Here is a 12867-nt window from a genome sequence, read left to right as displayed (position 1 = left end):
GACGTCGGCGCCTCTGTCAAACAGCATCTTGACCACCTGCTCCTCGCCTTCAACTGAAGCTGCCTGCAGTGCGTTGCCGTACTCTCCACCCTGCGAGTTGACGTCGGCGCCTCTGTCAAGCAACAGTCTTGTAATCCTATTCAGGCCTAACTGTGCTGCATAGTACAGTGGCGTAGCTATGCTTTCTAGACTCTTGCTTAATTGCGGCTGTCGCCATGAATTGTCTGGATCCCACAACTGGATCCATGAGAGATATGCGGGGTTGTCGGCTGACATCAAACTCATCGCTAGCACACTTCCTTCTGCCTCGTCCCCTGCTTTTCGAAGATGGCTGCTCCAGAACTCTGCTGCGTACCTTGCAAGTGCTGATGTCTCCAGAGTCTCTTGTGATAAGGGTTGCTGGAACTGGTTCAGGTACAATAAACAACCCCTTGTTAACACGTTGTTGCATTCAACCTCCTGTATGCTGTACTGCTTTGCCTCTCCTTGCTTGATCCTGTCTGACACGAGATACTCTTGGACCGAATAGTGTGCTAGGGCGATGATTTGCTGGACAGGCAGCAGCCCTTCCTCTGCTTTGTTTGTGGTGATAGTGACTAGACTTGAGCAGATGTTCAGCGCTTCTAGCGGGTCTTCTAGCACCTCATCACGGTTGAACGCTGCGTTGCGCGCCGTATCGATAGCAACAACTTCAGCGATTTCTTCAACAGAGAGTGGCCGCGCAGAGAATGCCAGCCATTGAAGGATGCGCATTGCGTAATCGTAGTCGTCTTTGCTTATAGCAGTGAGAATGCGGTCGTATGTCTGGTCAAGCGTTTGCGGCAAAGTGGCCAGCGACTTGCGCAGCATCGCTCGATTGCGACACTTTGCTAACGTGTCAAGCTGACATACAGCCCATCGGAACCTACGCTATTATCAGCTTTAGCTATGTAGGTAGCTTGGTGAATACACATACATCCCACGAGCTCCGTGCATCAAAGCATCTTTGATCTCTTGTCTTACAGCAGCGTCCTTGTTCCATTTTGCTAAACTCTTATCGTCAGATATCCTTTGCTGAACATATCGCTCTATGTCCCTGTCCACTACGTCCCTTTGAAGACAGACAGTGTCCTCTTGCTTGACGTAAATCTCTAAAATGCTCTCAATACCTTGCTCTTTCCGGCTGGTCATGAGCAGATGAACCTCGTCAAGCTGCCACTTGATTACTGTCTTAAGTACGTCCATCAGCTCTGTGCGCTGAGTGCATTCGTCGAGCGCATCTAGAACAATGTAGGCATGCGTGAACTGTTGAATTACCTGCGGCGTTACATCCAGAAGTGCATCTAGTGACGGCTTTCGTTGCCCGTTGTTGCAAGCTGAGAACAACGCATCAACGCCCTTGGGTATCGTGACCGAACGCTGCACGAGTTGGCAGAGCAACGAGCGGAGCATTAGCTCTGGATCCTGCTTTTGTTTATCGTTGAAGTCGAAGTAGAAGTAAGCTGTGACCATGCTAGCGTTAGCATGGCAGTGCTGCAGCAGATGCTCAATGATGGTAGAGCTTAGGATGGTCTTTCCACAACCTGGGATCCCATACAGCCACAGTCGCGACGCAGCACTCTCCTTCCATTTGGCGAATTTTGCGCCTTTTAGTAGCCAGAGTCCAGTCTCAGCCTGCCGCTGCTTGTGCGCTTTGTGGTAGTTGGTGGATGGGTCAGGCGCCAAAAGCCAGCTGCCAATCTCGCCAAGCCTCTTTTTGTAGGCATCTGCAGTGTCCACAGCACCCTCCTGTATCTCCTTCTTCAATCGTTTCAATGCCTTCTCTCTACCCTCGCCGTAGATCAAGGGCATTTGAATGTCGAATATGCCTAGCAGACAATATGCGCCATCTTCTGGACGTGTCGTCTGGCGACGGTCTGCCCAAGAGAACCGCTCAGTTTCACTGTACTCGGACATTTGCCTTCCTGAAAAAGCATCGAGGGGTATTCCTGTGAACTTGTGGATGATATGTCCAAGCGAGTCCTTGTTCCCTAGCCGCGCTCCTTCTTTAGAGAAGAACTCGACTGATTTGGGAGCCAGGAGCTCCTGGAGCGTCCATCCCCGGGTGAACCATTTGCTTCCCTTGGAAGCCAACTCACCCTCGCTATCTAAGCCGTTGTACTTAACGTCCGACAGGTAGACGTAACACTTCTTTGCGTTCTGATACCAGCGAAACATGGAGTTAATCGCTTCTGATAGCTCTGTGTTGTTCGACTTGTCAATGCAGCATGTGTCTACCCAGAAGTGGTCCAAACCGTCGCGCTTAGCTTGCTGAGCGCAGAAAAAAAGCTTTTGGTATCCTCCCTTAAGCTTTGGATCAACGTCCTTCATGTCTCTGCATTTCTTGAGATCCTTGTAGGCCACCTCCTGCCCGTCCCAAGTGTGTGACAGGATGGCATAGGGGGGGATCTTGTCGCCGTACATATCATCAGTCCAGCTGAGCCGCCCATCTTTTTCAGTACATAGCAGTCGCATAGGTTCGTGTGTAGGTTATTTGCACGTGGGGTAGAAGCGGGTCTAAGAGGGGCTTCGAAGTAGGCTAGAGAAATCGACTAGGCAGGGCCGCTCGCTCGTGGACGCAAATATCGTCGAATGTAGCTGTCGGGCTTGTTGTAAGTGCTAAGCAGTAGCTTACTAGACCAGTTGTAAAGGAAGCAATCTTCGTGTGCTGCAGGCTGTTTGTTGAGGCAGGCTGCGTTTTGATCACCCAGGTGGGAGGCGCAGCCTGCCTGCCATGTGACGCGAGGATGGCCAAGCAAGCCTCACAAGACGTGATCGCGCGATCCTGCGTTGATACAAAGCAGCTCCCATCCGAGGGTGCGATTCAGTCATGCAGAAAGTGCGATATACAGGCCTATGTTATAAACAACATTGGACGTTCCTGTAGCGTGCTGGTTGTGCAAGGACGCGCTGGCCTTGGGGACTCTGTGTCACTCTCTCGCTGCAGGCCGGCGAGCACGCAATGACAGTCGTCACCGTCTCTGCAACCCGTCTCGGGCGAGGCGTTCAGCTAAGGCTAGCATGTGGTTCCAGCATGCACAATAAAATGTGCGCAGCACACTGTTGATAGCTCTTCTCGGACGTAAAAGACAGCCAACAACAACATGCGCCACATCTTACTAAGCAACTGCACAAGGTAGGCATAGCGCTTGGTTCATTACGCCAGAATACGCGGATACGCTAATGCAGACCAAGCTCTGTTAGCGTGTCTTGCTAGCCCAGGTCTTGCTGCAGTGTTGTCCTCTCTACTCTTTTGGAGCTTTTGGCGAGCTCACTTCTACGATCAGATGATTTTTAAAGCGTGGGAGCACAGTCTTTGCTAACTGCTCACCTTCCTAAGGCCTCTAATATTTAGTGAGAGTCTTAATGTCGCGAGTAGACAGGGGGGTGTTGCTAAGGGGCTATTCGAAGCCGTTGACGAAACGATCGACACCATGCACTGAAGAGATTCTCGTCGGAGCTAGTTGGTATCAAGGATGATTAGTTGATCAACACCGTGTATGAACATTAGCTCTACAGATTCGCATATCAGAGGTGCTGAAGTTTCGAATCGCCAACCTGTCTCGCGACAAAGTGTGTCTCTTCACTTAGGGAGACACCTTTTAGCACTTACCGCTCAAGCGCAGCCCCCTTGCGGGCTCCCTTATATCGCTCTTATGAGTATCCGACACAATCTCATCTCCGTACCTCATTCCCGTCCATCTTTGTCTTGCACTGGCAGTCCTCCCAAGGTGAGGTCAAGAAAAGCGCTTAGCGCTACACTAGCGAGCCAATCACACACCCCTAACGCCGCAACATTTCTTCTCACCCGCGCCCCGCGCCCCGTCGACAGCGCTCTGCGGGCATCGAATCATGCCCGCACCAGATTGAGCGCGCAACGCTGCGATACTCGTAATCACCTGAGCACACAAGTCGGTAATCGCCATGCCGACGTACCTTGTGCGCTTGGCGCAGGCGCACGAGTCCTTCCGCACGGCGGAGCTGCGCGCGCTCGCTGAGCTGGCGGGGGTGGAACTGCAGATGGAACGGTATGAGGATGATGTGTGTACACCTCCCCGAGCGTTGTTTACTCGTTGCTAGCTCACTGCGTTTTGCATAAACAGCCTCTTTGTTCGATTTTCTCAAATTCTTCACGTTGTCGTTGTTGTTGCTGGCTAACGCGCGTAGTCGCCGTACTGCATCGTCACCCTCCCCTCGGACGCCGCCGCTCGAACCCTCGCCGCCCGCGCCGTGCTGGTGCAAGCCATCTACGCCCTCTGGGGCCAGGGCGACACATACGACGCGCTGCGGTCCGACGTGCGACAGTCTTCATCCGCGGAATGGGCCGCGTACGAACACGCCTCGTTCAGCTTCCGCATTGAGCGGTACCGCGGTGTGCAGGCGGCGCCCGAGCACATCCGCGCCATCATCGAGTCGTTTTCGTTCCTGGGGTTCAAGGGGCGCGTGCAGATCAAAGACGCCGAGGCGCGGTTCCGCATCTTCGAGGAGTACGCGCTCGACGCGCGCGTGCCCGCGCGACTGTATCTGGGGCGGTGGATCGCCGACTCCGGGCGCAGCGCGCGGCACGCGTACGACCTCAAGAAGCGGCACTACATCAGCACGACGTCCATGGACGCGGAGCTCGCGCTGGTGACGGCCAACATCGCGCTCGCGGCGGGGGGCAAGCTGTTCTACGACCCGTTCATGGGCGCCGCGGGGTTTCCGCTGGCGTGCGCGCACTTTGGCGCCGTGGTGACGGGGTCCGATATCGATGGGCGCAGCATCCGCGGGCTGGGCGGCAGCGCGCGCCGCGGACAGACGGGGCCCAAGAACGTCGCTATGAACTTCGACCAGTACGGCACCGCGGCGCAGTACCTCGGCGGCTTCGTGGCGGACCTGACAAACTCGCCGCTCCGTGTCGCGTCCCAGACTCCGTGGCTCGACGGGATCGTGTGCGACCCGCCCTACGGCATCCGCGAGGGTCTGAAGGTGCTCGGTCCACGAACACCACTCCTCGCATCACAGCTATCGACGCACGCCGCGCAGAGCCAGGCGGAGGGCTACGTGCCGCCGAAGCGCCCGTACTCGTTTACAGCGCTGCAGCACGACATCCTGGCTTTCGCGGCCGCGACTTTGGTCCCGGGGGGGCGGCTGAGCATGTGGGTCCCGACCGCCAACGACGAGGACGTCGAGCTCGTCATACCGTCGCATCCCTGCCTGGAGCTGCACAGCGTGTGCACGCAGCCGTTCAACAAGTGGAGCCGACGACTGCTCACGTACCGCCGGCGAGCCGCGGGTGAGGTCGACGCCGACGCACTTGGGCGGGAGGAGAGGGAACCGGGGCAGGAGAAGGCGCACGAGACGGGCACGCGGGCCAGCGACCTCAACGACTTCCGGCGCAAGTACTTTGAGGGCTTCCGCGAGTTCGAGGACATGAAGAAGGAGTTTATCCGCATGAAAGCCGCCGATGCGGCTGCGGCTGTGGCCCAGGACGAGGTGGTGGAGTCGACGTCGCAGCAGGCGTGACGGGGGCGTCAGCGAGCGAGGGGAGAGGGGGGGATACGTATCACGCGTCTGAAAGCGACAGTCTGTGCAAGGGATTTGTATTACAGCCAGCCAGACAGCCACGCATCATGTATCCAAACAACCGCCTATGGCCAGAAAAGAAGTTCCGTGCGATTACATGCCTGGTCGTGTGTCCGGCGTGCCGTCGAGCTGCTCCGGTGCCGCGGCGGCTAGATCTAGAAGCGGTGTTTCTTCATCATCGTCCGGCTCGGGGGCGCTGGCCGGGTCGGCGACGAGATGCTCGACGGGCAGGGCATCGGGCGGCGGGAGCGCGACGGCGTTCATCTCCGAACCGGACGCGTCGTGGCCGGACTCATCATCTTCTGCGTGGCCGGACTCATCATCCTCTGCGTGGCCGGACTCATCATCCTCTGTGTGGCGGGACTCATCATCCTCTGCGTCGCCGACATAATCAAACGTCCGTCTCGCCGACCCCCCAGACTCATTCCCCACCCCATTCGCTCGTCCTGCATCCCTCCGTCCCCCCAGTCCGCGAACCGCCCTGCGCATACTCTCCAACCGCGCACGCTCAGTCACAACCATCCGCCGGGCCAGATCCCTAACAGCAGCGCGTCCCATCTCGACCCTGCGCTCGTGCCAGCTCGCCAACTCGCTCGCAACAACAGTCTGCGTGTACCTCAGCTCCCTCCCCAGATCAGCCAGCTCCGCAACGCAGCGGTCCATTTTCTCCTGCGCGTCGCGCTGCACGCGCGAGCGCGCGTCGTCCAGGAGGCCGAGCGGCCAGCGGTCGGAGCGCCGCACGGAGAGGTTGTGGCGGTCGATTGCCTTTTGCGTGGCGCCCATCTGGGCGATGAGCGAGGAGGGGCGGGCGAGCGAGGACAGGACGGCGGCGATGGTGGAGCTGATGGCGTGCATGTTGTAGTAAAAGGCCGCGATTGGGCTGGCTTCGCTGGCGGCGATGCATTTCGTGTAGCGCTGGAAGGCAGCGAGGTGTGCGCTGGGCAGGAAGGTCAGGGTGTGGACGGCTGTTGTTGCGAGCTTGGCTGCGTCGACGAGGTCGGATGTCACCATGCGCACTCTGTTGGTGCGCCGCAGCACGGATTTGGATGCGTGGTGCAGGGAGCGCACGTTTTCGCGCGCGTGCTGGACAAAGAGCTCGACTTCGCGCACGTCGTAGATGGGTGCGAATTCCTCGCGCAGCCGCTCGACGCGCAGCTCGGCTTTGCGGGCAGACCGCTGCGCGAGCATGGCCGAGTCAATGTCCGGGACGAGGAAGAACTCCCACACCATCTCGTGCATGGAGAAGGTGGGGTGGCGGAGGAGGATCTTGAGGAAGGCGTCGAGGCGGAGCTGGAGGTCGCGCAGCACCGACCGGGAGGGCCGGGATGGGATGAGGTAGGGCGAGGGCATGTTGGCGAGGACTGGGAGCCACGATGCGGGGTTCTCCTGCGCAAGCCACTTGGCCAGGTTCTCAAAATCGTGGGACGATCGGCGGCACGTAGTCACGGTGATGGTGCCGTTGGGGTTTGGCGCCCCGGATTTGAGCACCAGTCGCACAGTGCCGTCCTCGACAAAGAACGAGCGGACCACAGTGGTGATGCGCCCGTCGGCGCCTGGCTCGTTTGACAGCAGCACCAGATCGTCGATGCGGTTGCGCACCTCGTCATCTTTGGCGAGCTCGACGGCCGTCAAGCCACGAGCGTCTCGCACCGACAAGTCGACCCGTGGATCCTGGAACAAGACTCGCACCATGTCCGTCCTGCCGTACTTGCTGGCGACCATGAGCGGGGTGAATTGCTTGTCGTTGGTAGCGTTGGCGTCCGAGTCGCAGCGATACAGGAGCTTGTTCGCCAGCTGAGGGTCGGTGATGACGTGCAGCAGACTGTTGCCCTTGGCATCGACATGCTCATCCAGGTGCAGCGGCTGATTGTCTTCTTGCGCGGCGGTGGCGGCCAAGAGGGCCTGGTCCACCATGCTGTGGTACTCGTCGTGGTCGTATGATCTGCAGAGGGCAAAGACGGGCGTCTGTCCGTTGTTGTCTTTTAACCGCCACGGCACGACGTGTCCAATGCGTTGGATGAGGCGGGGCTGGTGGAACAGGTAGTGCGCCATGCACCTGCCTTTGGAGTCCTTTTTCGAGAAGTAGGCCGCGAGCGCCTCTGGGCTGGTGCTGTTTTCCAAAATGTATGCCAACAGCGTATCCGTCGACTTTGCGTGAGCGAGCTGGACTGCCACGCTGAGCAGCGTCGTTCCTTCGTTGTTGCAGTCATCAAACACAAAGGCGGGTGTGTAGTATTCCGTGAGGCTGAGCAGATAGTGCAGTGCTTTGTCCTGCTTGCTCTCAATGGCCATCATCAGCACAGAGTCGCCGTCTGTGCCTTGGGTCATCACAAGCTTCTCGATTGAAGTATCGCCTTCCATGGCGCTGTATCGAGAATCCACCGTCGTGCGCGATCTGAACGAGCGCGCCGAGCAACTCGACATGCTCCGTGTGTCGTACGAAACCGTCTTCTTCAGCTCCGGTCGGCCCGGCAGGGTGGGCGTCTGCGCGCGCTGAAAGGGAAAGATGTGCGCGAGCGGCCCGTCTTCGTTTGTCGACCGCCGACTGGATGGGCTGCGCCGGCGCCTCCTCCTCGGTTCGCAGTCGCCGTTCGCCGAGGAGCTGGCCAGCGAGTTGGGATTGGAGAAGCTTGCAAAGCGGACCGGGTGGTGTCGCTCCGGGACTTCGTCTTCGCTCGAAGAGTCGTTCATGGCTTCGTGGAAAGACCGGTCCGGCTCGAGGATGCGCTGCATGGTCGCCAGGTCGCCCGACTGCGTCGCCTCCCACAGTTTTCGGTTCCGCCGGCTCGCCTTTCGCAGGCCGCCCGAGTCGTGCTGCAGATAGGACAGCACGGCCTCGAAGGTGCTGAGTGCATAGCCCATCTCGCCCGTCTCGACGTCGTCTATGAAGATGAAGTGGCGCATGTAGGACAGGCGCGCCTGCAGGTGCCGCACCGGGGCTCGGATGACCACGACGAGCAGCAGCGACACCAGGGTATCGGCGTTGATGGTGAGGAGGTGGTCGGGCTTCTCCGAGAGCTGCGGTCCGTTCAGGGTGCCCTGGGCTGTGGGATCGTTTGCAACCAAAGACGCGTCGTGCCTTGTGGCGTGCTCTGTGTCGTGCTTTGTGTCGGGCACAGTGGCGTGCTTTGTGGCGTGCTTTGTGGCGTGCTCTGTGGCGTGCTTTGTGTCGGGCACAGTGGCGTGCTCTGTGTCGTGCCTTGTGTCGTGCTCTGTGGCGTGCTTTGTGTCGTGCTTCGTGTCGGGCATAGTGACGTGCTTCGTGACGGCCAGGACAATGTCGAGCATCTCCTGCGGACTCCCGGCGACGCCCATCTTCTTGAACATGTCGACCGCGCGGGCCAGGCGCACGGCGAGCTCCTGCTTGCCCTTGGACCCGTTGCCAATGTCGATGCCGACCTGCGAAATGTCAACGTCCTGCATGTGGCGCATGTGGCGCTCGAGGTCGACGTCGTCGAGACGGCGGATGTGGCAGATGCGGGGGAAGAGCAGCGTGTGGTGGACCTGCTCGGCCACGTACCGCTCGATCATGCGCTCGACGAGGGGCCCTGTGAGGTCTGTCGTGGCGCCCAGCAGCGACAGCTGCTGCTTGTCGACCATCTGGAAGAGGTCGATGGCGGCCGTGACAGCCGTCTCGAGCGAGTTGCGCATGGCGTCCTCGTCGTCGCCAATCTCCAGCGTCGAGACGAAGCCGCTCGGCGCCTGTGATGTGTTGCTGTGCATCGACAGGGGCCGCGACGTAGCGGTGTCGACCGACGACACGGAGCCGCGTCTCTGCGAGCTCTGCGACTGCGCGCTCTGCGACTGCAACCTCTGCGACTGCAACCTCTGCGACTGCGCGCTCTGCGACTGCGACGACCGCCGCGACGGCGTCGGCGTCGGGGGCAGCGGCTTCTCCAGCTCCTTGGCAAACTCCCGAAACAGCCTCTCCAAGCCGGGCTGCATCTGGCGCGCAATCATGGGAAAGTGGCCGAGCAGGTCGCCAAAGGACCTGACCTCCTTCTTGCGCGGCATCGCGGCGCCGCGGGCGGCGCCGCTCGCCGCGGCGGGCGGGGCGGCGGGCGCGACAGGGCGGGGCGACAGCAGGGCCGCGGCAACCATGGGCGTCGGCTCAAAGGTGCCAATCAGCGGGCGCGAGATGTAGTAGACGAGCCAGGGCTGGGCCTCGAACGCGTCCGGGTAGAAGACGGCGTCGGCGAGCAGCTGGGCCTGGTTGAGCGTCTTGAAGCCCTTGTTGCTGTAGACAAAGGCGTCCTTGACAATCACCGTGCGCCCGTTGGCCGTCGTGAACTGCTTCGCCTTGCCGCGCGTCTCGCGGAAGCTGCTGGCGTCGCGGACGTGGTTGTCGGGCCCGACGCCGCCCGGCACGCGCAGCACATGGCTGGCGAGAAACTCCTCGGAGCCGGCGAGGTCGGCGTACGGCGCGCCCGAGTCCTTGTCGCGCGCGCCGAGGAGCGCCTCGGTAGTGGGCACGAGCAGGACGTGGTGCTGTGGGGGCGCGCACTGGCTGGGGAGGGCACTGCGGAAGAAGGCGCGCAGGAAGGGATTCAGCACGGGAGGCATCCAAGCGACATCAACTGTGGGCAGCACCGAATGGGCATGCGAGGACCATCTGTCCGCGCGAGGGATGCGGACGGGCCGGCGCGGGTCGGGGTGCTTGGACGTGAGGACGTGAGTGGTGACGGCGACGGCGACGGCGACGGCGACGGCAAAGCTATGGCGCGGGAGGGAATGTGGATGCCGTCCTCTCCAACACGAAGCGAAGGCGTTGCAGGCAAACACGCACAGATAGCGACGGGCAGCAGTGGGCAGTGGGCAGTGAGCAGTGAGCACGGAACAAGAGCACCACTGAAAGATACCACATCAGCTTGCCATAGGCCCATCCCTGCGAATCCGCTACCGCTAGTTGGCCTAGTCGCCCGCGGATCATGACGGCAGCGCCCCGTCTCCCCCGGCCGCCGCACGCCCGCAGCACAACCCGCAGCACAACACGCCCGCCCGCGTTGAGCAGAGTGTCTGCGGGTCGGGATGGCTGGGATGAGGCGAGATGTGGACGAGACATGGACGAGACATGGACGAGACATGGAGGAGATATGGAGGAGACATGGACGCGGCATACTTTCAATGGACACGGCGAGAGATACTGGCGAGAGATACTGGCGATGCACAAGGCGAGAGATACTGGCGAGGGACAAGGCGAGAGATACTGGCGGGAGATACTGGCGGGAGATACTGGCGGGAGATACTGGCGAGAGATACTTTCAATGCACAAGGCGATGGAGATTTCCATGCACAAGGCGATGCAGACTTCAACGGACAAGGCGGGAGACACTTTCGATGCGCAAGGCGAGAGACACTGGCAATGGACAAGGCGAGAGATGCCGAGACACTGTCGATGAATACTGCCGTCGCATCACGCATGGAGCCATCCACCCCCTCACAAAATCCGAGAGCACAGAATCCGAGAGCACAAAATCCGAGAGCACACACGCGTTCGCATGGACAGGGACAGAACCACTACCACTTCTTCGACCCCTCGTTGAACCCGCCCCCGCTGCGCTCCCGCTCAAGCCGCTCGTCAAACTCGCGCTGCGCACTCTCCCGCTCCGTGTCCCGCGCGTCGCCGCCCGTCGCGCCCGTCGCGCCCCCAGCTGCCCCGTCCTGACGAGCTGCACCGCGCCTCAGACGCTCCCACGAAGACTCTCCGGGCCGGGAAGCGGACTGCGCTGGCTGAGCTGTGGCTTCCGAGTGGAAGAGACCGCCTGTCGGACTTGTGTCGTCGTCCAGCGGCGCCGACCAGGTCGGCGCCGCAGCACGCGCGGGCTGGTGCGACGGCGGACGTCGCGCGCGGGCGTCGACGGCGCGCTCGGGCTGTGGCTGGGGCTGCTCGTCCGCCGCGAAGTCGCCCCACGAGCTGCTCGTCTGCGCGCCCCACGGCTCGTTGCCAGACGTCGGGCTCATATCGTCGTCGTCGGGGTCGCCGGCGGCGGCAGTCGGCCGAGTCTGTCTGCTGCGCTCTCCGCGCCTCTCGCCAGACGGCGGCGGCGGCGGCGCCATGCCGCCCGTCCCCTCCTGTCGCCGGCGGGCCTCAAAGTCCTTCCTCCTTTCCTCGATGACGCGCCCGCGCTCTGCATTGCCGCGGTCGTCCCGCGCACTCGCCGCCTTGATGTCGCGCGCAAACTCCTCCAGCTTCGGATCGACACTCGTCTCATACGCCGCAATGGGCTGCGCAATCTGTCCCGAGTTAGCACCACGCCACGCCACACCACACCACACCCGTGCTCCAGTCTCTCACCAGCTGCCCGATGATATTCCCCATCTGCCCCGCAACCAGCGCATACAACCCGAACCGCCACGTCTGTCTCGCCAGACCCGCCGCGGGCCCTCGCAGCGGGCCAAACTTGTTCAGATCAACGCCCTCCATCTTCGGCTTGTAGAACGGATACTGGTACGTGTCCATTGTCGCATACCAGCGATACGCGCCCGCGCCCGCGCCCGCAGCAGCGTAGTACGACTTGCTCCGCTCGAGCTTGTAGATGTGGAACGCGAGCGCCTGCGCCTCCTCCGGGTGCAGCGTGCGCCCGAGCTTCTTCTCCGCAAACGAGAGCGTCGTGTTCGCTTTGAACCGGACTGCCGACGACGAGAAGCCGATCAGGGGCCCGAGGACCGGTATGGGTGACGGCATGTTGGATGCGTCGAAGCGCGAGCCGCTTGCGAGCGAGCGGGAGGGAGACGGAGAGGCATATGGGTCGCTGTCCGAGGCGTTGGGCGGCTCGCCGAAGCTGTCTGGAGCTTGGTTCTCCATGTCTTGCAGCACCATGGTGACCGGTTTGCGATTGTGGCGCTGGGCCGTCGTGGAGGAGCTGAGGTGGATGCGTCAAGTGCGTCAAGTGCGTCAAGTGCGTCACCGAGCTTGCAGAAGCCCCGAACCGCCGAGGTCCAGCCCAACAACTTGTCTCTGCTTGTCGATTTGTCTCTGCTTGTCAATTTGTCTCTGCAGCACAACTCGTCTGTGCTTGTCAACTTGTCTTTGCTTCTCAACTTGTCTCTGCAGCTCAACTTGTCTCTACTTCTCAACTTGTCTCTGCTTGTCGATTTGTCTCTGCTTCTCAACTTGTCTCTGCTTGTCAACTTGTCTCTGCTTGTCAACTTGTCTCTGCTTCACAACTTGTCTCTGCTTGTCAACTTGTCTCTGCTTGTCAATTTGTCTCTGCAGCACAACTCGTCTCTGCAGCACAACTTGTCTCTGCTTGTCAATTTGTCTCTGCTTCTCAACTTGTCTCT

General features: G+C 60.4%; 4 protein-coding genes across 4 annotated transcripts in view; 1 reads left to right on the top strand and 3 right to left on the bottom strand.

The window, feature by feature from the left end:
• Positions 1–2861, bottom strand: part of M421DRAFT_355981 (HET-domain-containing protein) — a 5501-nt gene extending 2640 nt beyond the window's left edge. Inside the window, exons 1-2 of the mRNA XM_033589618.1 lie at positions 956–2861; positions 37–904 (exon numbers count right to left, since the gene is read on the bottom strand). Of these exons, the coding sequence (XP_033450917.1) occupies positions 37–904; positions 956–2493 (2406 nt within the window). The 5' untranslated portion in view covers positions 2494–2861. The remainder of the gene's footprint in view (positions 1–36; positions 905–955) is intronic.
• Positions 2862–3942: 1081 nt separating this feature from the next.
• M421DRAFT_57637 (RNA methylase family protein) lies at positions 3943–5523 on the top strand (the record flags this gene model as incomplete). Its single annotated transcript, XM_033595522.1, has 2 exons — positions 3943–4059; positions 4186–5523. The coding sequence occupies 2 exons, from the start codon at positions 3943–3945 to the stop codon at positions 5521–5523; spliced, it is 1455 nt and encodes a 484-aa protein (XP_033450916.1).
• Positions 5524–5676: 153 nt separating this feature from the next.
• Positions 5677–10146, bottom strand: M421DRAFT_99302 (uncharacterized protein; the record flags this gene model as incomplete). Its single annotated transcript, XM_033598736.1, has 2 exons — positions 5677–5847; positions 6016–10146. 2 exons carry the CDS (start codon positions 10144–10146, stop codon positions 5677–5679), a joined length of 4302 nt encoding a protein of 1433 aa, XP_033450915.1.
• Positions 10147–11100: 954 nt separating this feature from the next.
• On the bottom strand, positions 11101–12403 carry M421DRAFT_90514 (uncharacterized protein; the record flags this gene model as incomplete). The annotated part of the gene is made up of 2 exons (XM_033597866.1): positions 11101–11817; positions 11879–12403. The coding sequence occupies 2 exons, from the start codon at positions 12401–12403 to the stop codon at positions 11101–11103; spliced, it is 1242 nt and encodes a 413-aa protein (XP_033450914.1).
• Between the last annotated feature and the right edge of the window lie 464 nt (positions 12404–12867).

Source organism: Didymella exigua, assembly GCF_010094145.1.
Source record: "Didymella exigua CBS 183.55 unplaced genomic scaffold M421scaffold_7, whole genome shotgun sequence".
NCBI lineage: Eukaryota > Fungi > Ascomycota > Dothideomycetes > Pleosporales > Didymellaceae > Didymella > Didymella exigua.
This window is presented reverse-complemented; position numbering and strand designations above follow the sequence as displayed.